Source organism: Erigeron canadensis, chromosome 9 (assembly GCF_010389155.1).
Source record: "Erigeron canadensis isolate Cc75 chromosome 9, C_canadensis_v1, whole genome shotgun sequence".
NCBI lineage: Eukaryota > Viridiplantae > Streptophyta > Magnoliopsida > Asterales > Asteraceae > Erigeron > Erigeron canadensis.
Genome location: NC_057769.1, coordinates 31,364,608 through 31,374,781, shown reverse-complemented (window position 1 = coordinate 31,374,781; position 10,174 = coordinate 31,364,608). Strand labels below are relative to the sequence as shown.

General features: G+C 33.9%; 2 protein-coding genes across 3 annotated transcripts; one reads left to right on the top strand and one right to left on the bottom strand.

Moving 5' to 3' along the window:
* Positions 1 to 1,507: 1,507 nt before the first annotated feature.
* On the top strand, positions 1,508 to 7,305 carry LOC122582671. 2 transcript variants are annotated; one of them, XM_043755099.1, is made up of 5 exons: positions 1,508 to 1,666; positions 1,754 to 1,877; positions 2,910 to 2,971; positions 5,715 to 5,869; positions 6,930 to 7,305. In XM_043755099.1, the coding sequence occupies exons 1-4, from the start codon at positions 1,541 to 1,543 to the stop codon at positions 5,823 to 5,825; spliced, it is 423 nt and encodes a 140-aa protein (XP_043611034.1). In that variant the 5' UTR covers positions 1,508 to 1,540; the 3' UTR covers positions 5,826 to 5,869; positions 6,930 to 7,305. The 2 variants fall into 2 exon arrangements, with proteins under 2 accessions (XP_043611034.1, XP_043611033.1); XM_043755098.1 differs by having other exon boundaries at positions 1,509 to 1,666; positions 6,926 to 7,305.
* A 1,101-nt stretch (positions 7,306 to 8,406) lies between these two features.
* Positions 8,407 to 9,495, bottom strand: LOC122583570 (scopoletin glucosyltransferase-like). Its single transcript, XM_043755962.1, is given in 4 exon segments — positions 8,407 to 8,542; positions 8,639 to 8,651; positions 8,801 to 9,182; positions 9,184 to 9,495. Coding segments are annotated over 4 exon segments (843 nt in total).
* Positions 9,496 to 10,174: the final 679 nt, after the last annotated feature.

Below are 10,174 nucleotides of genomic sequence, written 5' to 3'. Positions count from 1 at the left end.
AGTCTTTTGTATGCAAATCACTTATTACAACACATTACACCTAGCAAGGTCAGATCAAATAGTAAAAAGTCGTGTTTTATAGAGGGAAACAAACAAGCCCAAAATGAAACATCATTTAAGTAATGAAGAAAACTGAGTAAACTAGGAAGTGTGATTTTATCACGTGAAAATAACGTGTGGTTAAAAAGTCTCCATGATATGTCATTTTTAATTTTTTCTTTTTGCTACTATATGTATCTAAACTGTTTAGGCTATTCGAAGTGCTATTGTTGAGAATTAGGTTATTTTAACCACGTTATGCTATGTAGCATTCTGGGTTATTGGGGGTTATCTGAGAAAAAAAAAGGAGTGGAAGTGTCTGGAAGGTGAGGTAGGCAAATGATTGATTTTTTTTTTATTTTTTATTTTTTTGTGTTTGACTTTCTTTTTAATTAAAAGACTTTTTTATTTATGTAAAACTTAAAAATAAAATACATTACATAACAAAATTTTAAAATTACGAAAAAAAATTAAAAATATAAAAAACATTAAAAATATAAAAAACATTAAACATACAAATAAAAAATATTAAAATGAAGCACACATTAAAAAGAAAAACATTAAAAAAACAAATAAACTATAATCGTCATCACTAAAATAATCTTCCATAGTAGTCGCCTACGATGTAGGACCGCTCTCTTCATAAAAATAATCGCCTCTCTTTCATCGTCATCCTCCTCTCCCTCCTCTTGTGCGACTTGTATCATAGTACTAATGGTCAAAGCAACCGCACTATCGATTGCCTTCTAGATCCGTAGAACCTTCGAACTATGATCGGAACTACATATTTGTCTATGGTAACTTATAAAATAATTGTGAAAGCCCACACTAAAAAGTGTGAACTTTTAGTTCTACACACTTTTTAGTGTAGAGGAATTTCTATACAATTTTATTTCTATATATTTTTACACACATAAAAGCGTGACAAAATTTTTAGTTTGTTCACGCTAACTAAAAGTGTGAACAAATGTAACATTATTTGTAGTGTTGTGAAAAGTGATAAAGATATATATGAAAGTGTATGTGTGTGCGTGTATTGTGAAAATAAGATAGAGTGATATATGTATATATATAGAATAAAATAGAATTTTTCTTTTTTATTTTAGTCAACATAGCCGTCTGTAACGACTCCAAATTTTGAAATACACACCTGGTCAAACTCTTTCCTTGCAACCCGTAGAGGTTGCTCACTTCGTGTATCACCGTGGCGGGGTGGTGTGCCCGGCTAATCGCCGGCGAAAACCGGTGGAGCGTCTAGCAATTCCGCCTCACTTCGGATAGCCTTAATGACCGGTTAAAATTAGTGTGACAGGAATAGCCCCCGGGGTCATCGTGTCATGGAACTATGTCTTTCTCTTATTGGATTCAAACTTGAGGACTTTTACGACTTTTGACTTTGTATTTGAGTTTTTTTTTTTTTACCCGCTTCATCAGTCGGTTAAAAACTCCAAATTTTACACTTCCGACTTTTATTTTTTTCAAACAGGTTACACTGGGGAAAATGGACTACAGCCTAGCCGCTCTAAAGCTACTATGTATCCAATTAAAGGCGGCGCGTGCCTCTCAAGACTCCTCCCCATCATCAATTTCTCTCGGTTCTATCCTCTTCCAACGCGCGTGGATACAGGTATGCCCTCACGCGCCATCATTCTTCACCCAATTCCCCTTTCCTTCTAATATCTCTCTATCATTTAATCATTTTATTTACATCCAGGGCGTAATAATCTCGCTACCGTCTTCCTCCGCCGCCGGTGATGGCCGTTTTCTTATTGACGACGGAACCGGTGTCATTGAGTTACTTCCGCTTGCAAATTTCGTAGCTCAGGATTGGAAATTAGGTAATTTTATTAAACCCTAGCAGCTATAATTCTGTGTATATTATTATTATTTTATCATATATATATATATATATAGGGTAGAGATCCAGAGAGAAGGGAGAGAAGGTCCGTTTTTTATTTTTTTTAGCTTGTTTTTTTTTGATATTTTTCATTTTTTCATTCTTGTTTTAACTAATTCAATCCATAAAAAAAAATAAAAAAAAAATTCTAACACGAGTTCGTGAGTTATACATGTAAGGGTACGGTACGGGCTTCGCCCTTAAGGATATAAATAAGGGGTAGCTGGTGGGAGTGATAGGTCATAGGGGTGATTGGTGATGGGGTAATCTACCTAACGGGCTTCGCCCTTAGCTATCATGGCTTCGACATAGTCTGAGAGGCTTCGCCTATAGCTTACGGGCTACACCCTTTGAAAAATTTTTTTTTTTAAAAATTCTTAAAATTTTTATATGAAATTGGTTAATTAAAGAGAGAATGAAAAAAGTGAAAAAAGAAAAAAAAGTTTAAAAAAACAAGTTAAAAAAAATAGAAAACTAGTACCTTCTCATTTGATCTCTATCCTATATATATATATAGGTTAGGGTTAATGTGAGAACCAAACCGTGAGAACCCCTAGTTTCCCTCCCTTTATGCCCTTTTTGGTGTGGTTTTTAAATTTTTAATTTTTAGTTTTTGATTTTTTTTTATTATAGATATATATTTTTTAATAAAAACCCATTCCGAAAAAGATAAAAAAAAAAAAAAAATTTGAAAAAATCATATGGTTTACGTGTTGAAAACGTATGGACACAGTATGGCCGTTGCCCTCATCCGTTCTTAAGGGGTTGTCACCGGACACATATGGGAATGGTATGGATTTGATGGGTCGCGATCTAAGAGATGTTGGCGGTTGGATACGGTATGGGCGTAGCCCTTAACTCTAAAGGCTAAGCCCTTAGAGATGGTTTTTTCTCACGGTTCTCACCATATATGTTGGTTCTTACTTGATCCCTTCACTATATATATATTATTTGAAAATGTTGATTGATATAGGTGCATATGTAATGGCTGTTGGACGTTGCACCATCCGTACAGATAATATTCCCTTAATTCAGGTAAAAACAACATAAATTACATTTTAGTGCCCGGAGATGTATCTAACGTATTGTTAGTTGTGTGTATCATATTTTCAAACCATCTTTCGCATATACAGAAATTTGAGATTTTTGCTGTAGTTGTTGTATGTATCTGACCTCTTATAACATGTGACTGTTGATTTGAGGAATGATTTGGCAGCTAGTGCGGCTGCCAGATTATCGAAAAATGTATCGTGAAAATTGGAAAGTGTGGGTACGTTGATGAATTGGGTACATATTATAATGGTTATTTAAAGTTTTGTATTATATGAGAGAAGGTTTTGAAAGTATGATACATGATAAGTTATTAAGTTGGATATATCTCGATGCAATTAGCACTTACATTATACTATGGTATTTTTGCTGCATCGATATATAAGATGCTTTCTGCTTTTCTATTGTGTGTGAATATGTAACGTTTTGAATATTTTCGTGCAATTGCTGGTGGATGGTTAGTCATGATAAATGATAAAAAATAAATAAATTTTGAAAGTGTGTTTTGCATAGTCATGAAAAGTGAAGTAAGCTGTATATTATTGGAAGTAAAACCGTGCAAGTGTGTAACTTTTTGGTGTAACATATTGTATGTGGTTTCTGGAAGTTAAACTTGCCATGGATTGTATGCTTTTTATTTTTTGATGGTTACGAAAAAGTATTAATGTTGAGGTGTTCGTTCGGAAACTAAAATTTTTATATTTATTAATCTTGGACATGGTTCTGATATCACAACTCAAATATATATGTTCTAAAGATTAATGTGGTAGCGAGTCTTCTGTTGAGAATGAAGTTAAGTACTAATTAGTTCAGTTGCAAAGAATATGATTTGGATTATATGAACTAGGTATAAGATATGAGAGTCCTGTATGTTTCCACATAGATGAGAACTTTGTGGACAACTAGATCAGGAATTTTTGGTTCTTAGGTGAGTTTTCATTTTTGGATTATAGTTAATTGGTTATTGTAGTTCCTGTCTCAGTCAGATATCGATAGCTTGTATTTTTGGTTTGTGGTATCATAAACTTTCTGTCACATGTTTATGTGGTTCATGATAGTCCAAAGAAAATATGGATATGAAGCCATCCTTAACATAACAGACTTAGGAGCCTTTCATAAGTGATTAACTGTTTATGTTGAAGCCTGTCATAACCATATGTAATGATTGTCGGAGGCTGTGTTATCCGAAAAAAATTACACCTTTGGTGAAAAAACTATATGTTCCTTGGTTTTTTTATTTTTAATACCAGATTCTAATTGCAAAAATCAATAGTCATACTAGTGATCAACCACAAAATTCTGCTTGATTGATTTTAATTGTGGCATTAATTGCACCAAAATAGTTTCAGTTTTTCCATTGTATCTAAGTATCTACCATACTAACATGTTTTTGCAATTATATGTAACATGTTGCCTCAAATGATTAAAACAGTGAAAGTATGTTACATGTTGGTGCCACTATTATACACACAATCGTAGGAAATTGTAAGTGTATTTCATAACTGTGGTAAAAAGTAAAGTAACTCGTATTCTATGGAAAACATTGTGATGTATATATAGTCTAATTAAACTTACTTATGATTATGATTTGTGACGTGCTAAAATCTAATAATTAACTTAAGTGTGTGTTGGTAAATTAGCAACAAAATCTGTATCATATCGTGATAGGAAATTCTTTTAATATCAAGAATTTAAATATACATGTATTTGTTGTGGTGAGACTAAAGAGTCATATGTTTCAAAGTAATTATATAGCAGTCTTGAAATTCTGTAACCACCAATTCATGAACTTCAACATGTTGTAAATTGGCTTGTAGTATCTTATGCTTTATGCTATACATGTATGTGATGCTTTATAATTTACAGAAAATGTGGATGTGAAGTTATCTTCCACCTAACGGAATTAGGAGACTGTCATATGCAAATATTTGTTTTATATTATTCAACTGAAATAAAATAAAAAAAAAACTGATATGAAGTCATCTTTCACATAACAAAATTAGGAGGCTGTCATAATCTAGAATCAGTTTATGTGATTTGTACTAATCTAGTGAAATTTTGGGTGTAAAGTCCACTTTTGTATAACCGAATTAGGATCCTGTCATAAGCCAAGCGGATTGCTTTTTTATTTTTGTTTTGCCATACCTCATCATCATGGAGTTTGGTTGATTTTCAGGTATACCTGTTAGTCCTGACTCCCGCCAATCATTTCTCCGTAGTTATGTATTATACAATGCTGAGTGAAGAGTCTAGTGGTCGCATAGAGGGTGGGTTGGGCCGGTTTGGCAATGGTTCAATAACATTTTTTGGTGAAACATTGTAGTTTTTTATGTACAGGTGAAACCAGTCAGGTCTAGTTGACTCTCTGATACTTTTTGTCCATTAATCAACGTATTTGAATAAACGCATGTAAGAGCTTGTTTGCATTAAAGATTGACTGTAAGCTACCTTAACCTGTTTGTCGTTTAGCTGATAATTTGATTTGACCCACTTAAGAATTGAGATAAAATGCAACCAAATTTGCCCATTCTTTAGTAAATGGTTAAATTTTGTTTTCCTTATTTAATACTTATAGTTATGTAATGATTTTCTTAATATTCATATGCATCAACCACCTAAAGTTTCTCATGCTAGCTGGCTTTGATGTGGCTGTTTTTAAATATCTACTTGTGCTATTATCATGAAAAATACTTGTTTTACTGATGACAGTTATGTTTCAAATTTTCAGATTCACAAAATTGTTGATCTCTCTGCTTATCACCATCGAGAGGCGATGTGGTATCTGGAAGTTATAGAGGCTTACAAACTCTTCTATCAGCCTCCAATTGAATATTCATAGCCATTGTTTTATCCTTGAATGGCCACTTTTGCCCGGCTAGTTTGGTAAGATGTTGTCAAACAATGTGGCGTTAGCAAATACTTGGTTAGGCGCAAGCCTTGGAGTTTTTTGGTACTGAAGGCGCAGGGTGTACAAAAAGCGCTTGCTTTTTGGGTTTTTTTTGTAAGCCCTGGCGCTAAAAAACGTGAGCTTTTTGTACACAAGAGATTTTTTTTATAAATAAGTAATTTTTTTTTCTTACTTCGTCTTTCTCAACAAGATTGATCTCTTCTTTCTTTTTTTTCAATGAGACCAACAATCATTTGGGAGTTTCTTTTCAAACACCAAATTTGATCAAAGGCAGACTTAAACGAGTATTTTACTGATGGTGTTTTGGTATTTTTATGTGTTATAAATACTATATAAGTTATTTAATAATTTTTCTCATAAGTGTGCGCCTCGTGTACGAAAAGCTTGTTGCTTTTGCGCTTTGTGCTTCCGAAATTGACCCTATCACTTTTGTGCTCCTATCCCCTTTTAAAACCAAAAGTAAATATAACAACAAATATATGCACAATTTACTCTTTAGAAATATGATTTACTATGTTCGTTGCAAGTTTTAAGTTAGGGGATTTGAATTCACTGGAACCTATTATGGGAAGGAAAGCCTCAGAAATTGGCTATTTATGTTTGACTTATTGTGGCCGCTTTTCAGTTTCTAAATCCAGAAGTGAAAATTGGCCAGGCATTTACGGTAGCTAAGTGCTAACGATGTAAATATTTTAACATAAAAATCAGATCTTTGTTCATTCTATGAGATTGCCAGTGGAGTTTTAGATCGGCTGTGAAGTTTCGAGCGTAGGTGGATGAGTTTTGGACTGAATTTGTACTTCCACTATTGTCTCAGTCTTCTAATCTTTTTGCCAGTTGATATGCAATCATATGTATATTTCAATCTATACTAAAATTATTAAAATAAATAATAAAATTTTGCCAGATGATACACCTACTTGCGTTGTTTTTTGTTAGCCTACTTTTGTAAAATATTTAAGCAGCTCTAATTCAAGTGTTGGTGGGAAATGTGAATTCTGTGACTAAAGCCTATTTTCTTTTTCATTTAGGTAGTTGCACTTAGTGATATAACTCCACCTCCCAACAGGATGGCATTTAACATCGCTTATGAGGTCATGGGTACTGATGGCCATCATGTAATTCGTTCTTATCGATCGTTGCTGGAAGAGCATTGTCAGGTTTACTTTTGGTAATATTTGGAATATACATCTAGCCATCTAGGTGAAATGTTGTTTGGGAATATTTCATCTAAGTTGTTTTTTTTTTTGTTGTTGTTTGCTAGTTGCTTATTATAGCGCTGGAGCTTATGTTAGTGAAACTATCCTCTGGTTTATTTATTGTCCAATCAGACTTTTAGACCAGTTATTGTGCCTGGAACTTCTTAACACTAGTAAATAGTAATGGGATCATCAAGCCTTATTCTGTCAAAGCCATATTTTCTTCAAGTTATAATTCATCCTTTTCGGGGCTTTGAATAGTTGCCCTTGATATATATTTCCCTTCATATGTGATGTCTGATGTGGCTTTGGTGAGCCTCAGTTACTTTAAATTTCGAAACTGATGCTCTAATATAAACTAAGAACAAGCAGGCAATTTGATAAATTTCGAGAGGTCCACGTAGTGGTTGAGCCGCATGGCCCCACTTCACAACTTTTAGTGCCTCTGTAAAAATTGAGTATATTTTGAAAAAGGTGTTGATATTATGTCGTTTTTCCTTTCAAATCCCCAAGTCAAACAAGTACTTTCTTCAGAAATTAAGAAAATTTACCACCCAAATTTGTTGGTATCCAGCCACTCGTACACAAACAGTAAGAAAGAAATTGATCAGAACTCTGCAACTAGAACCAAGCCTGAATAGGATCACTTTATAACATAGTAATGATGCATGAATATATGTATATGTTTATATGTATATACTAGTCCTAGTACCCGTACGATGTACGGTAGCTATATAAATCGTATCATAAAGAAATTCGAATATACGTTCTTATACGATTCATGATTATGAAATAAATTAATATTATAATAATATTATAATATAATATAATATATAATATAATATAATATAATAATAGTAATAGTAAAATTAAGATATATGTACCGCATTACCTGAATTAATATTAATACACTGAAAATAAAATATAGTTGATTCATGACTCTTATTCTTATTCTAATTCTAGTACGATAAGATTAATTAATTAATTTTATACTAATTCTAATTATATATGAATTTTAAAAAGTAACATTTTTTTTATAATTATAATAGACTAAAAGGACACATGTCGCTTAAATATTGTACCATGTGTCGAATAAAGAATGTCCCAATCTTGTTTTAGTATATTGGTAATAGGTCCGTTTTCCTGACATAGATATCTAACAAATAATTCTAACAAGAGCTGAATTATTCTTCACGTACGTGTGCCCTGCATATATGCCGTTGGATCATTTAAAAGCCTGCCTTATTTTCTGATTGCTTTTTTACGTATCTTGTATGAAAGTAGTTGACTCCAACTAGGATGACCCACCCTCTTCAACCGCTGCATTTGCATTTTACTTCAGTATCCGAGCTTGCTTTCTCATTTCTCCCCTTTTCTTCCGCACTCAATATTCTTCCCAATGCTTTCTTGATCGTGTCGCTTTTCACATCTTCAACAATTGGATCTCTCCTATACGCTCCAACCCCAATTAAAAAAAACTGACACTAATTTCGCATTATTCAAAGTAAGAAATAAATTGAATGAAGCAATGCACTTTTTTATTACTTGGAAAAGTTTTCTGATAGAACAGAATTATTACAACTAGAGAACTAAGCTTAAATAGGAAAAATGTGACACTCCTGAATACATTTAGGAAATAAAGCATCGGATTAATTTGATTGCTTTCATTTCTTCAATGAAAGCGCGCATGCAGTTAACTCCAAATACCTTCAAACATGGAATTACAACCGATATGATCAGTTATGAATCCCCCAACCGAAACATGGTCATGAATCAACAGTTGTGGCACCCAACCCTTTATTATCAACCCTTTTCGATTTTCTTTCATCCTTTTCTTGAACCCTTGGGGAAGTGATATAATTTCTTTGATTGCCCAAATGAAGTCGTGCTCGCTTGCTTCGAGGCCGGTTGCAATCTCATAAGTTTGGGGACTCGCAACTTTTACCAATGTTCCAAAACTTATGTAAACAACGGAATTAGGTGATTTCGAATCCAACCATTTAGTAATTTCGTCTTCATCGAAGTCTGACTTCCCTCCCCTTTGGGTGTTTTTGCAACATAATGAAACCATCCCAATATGCCATGCTTTTTCTCTTTACTACTTCACGTTAATGGCGAACATACTCGGCTTCCTCTGCTTCACGTACTCTGCAACTTCCGGGCCAATCCAGAAACTTGATCAAATTTAGGAGGCAACTCCTTTTCAGTAAGCGTGATGGGACAATAAACGGTTCTGAATCAGATGAAACGCTTTTCTCGGGCTCATAGAGTGATATCATCTCAGCTACACATTTCGGAAAGAACCCAGCAGCCGGGTGGAAAATGATTCTAGGAGGGATGTTGAATTTTGCCGCCACTTTAGTAGTCCATGCAAAAAACACATCAGAAATGATGCGGATCATTGATCGGTGATGATGGTGGTTATCACGCCACGAGAGGCTAGGAGTACCGCCATGTCTACCATTGGAATCATGTGACCGGAATAGCTAGGCAAGAAAGCAACATGGCAGAATTCCGCCATGTTAATTGGTTAAGTTGATTTGGTATGTTGTGTAACTTCGAATTGTTATATAACAATGTTTTAATTAATCAATATCAATATCTCCATGAGTTTCATGTGTATATTCACACGAGTTGCACGTTTCATGTGTGTAAAACGTAACATGCATGAGTTTGAGTATATATATATATGCATATATACGTAACATGCATATATGTTTGCTATAAGGATAACCTACTACCTTATTTAGTTTCGTAGATGATAAAAAACAATAAGCTAACCCAAATAAGCTTATGTTTATTAGCTTTTTAAGATCTTAGGTCTACGCTTATAAGGCTGGTGCTTATAGGTTGTCCCCATGAGCGTCCAAATGGCCCAAGATGCGGACGCGGACGCCTTATTGACCGTGATCGTCCCTTTGTCTGCGTCCTTCCCTTTCGTCTTCCTGTGAAACACTCACGGCCGGACGCTCCAGGTGGGTCCTTTTATCTTATTTTTTTATATATGTGTGGGGTATATATAAGTGTATTTGTGTGAGATAAATTATAATTAATGTATGTATGTATGTATATAATTGTGTG

Bases quoted from the DNA above. Each gene is read 5' to 3' on its own strand.
- LOC122582671 (XM_043755099.1), top strand. From the start codon at position 1,541: ATGGACTACAGCCTAGCCGCTCTAAAGCTACTATGTATCCAATTAAAG. The intron at 1,878-2,909 runs GTAATTTTATTA...TGATTGATATAG, and splicing joins AGCTCAGGATTGGAAATTAG to GTGCATATGTAATGGCTGTT. The intron at 2,972-5,714 runs GTAAAAACAACA...TCAAATTTTCAG, and splicing joins ATAATATTCCCTTAATTCAG to ATTCACAAAATTGTTGATCT.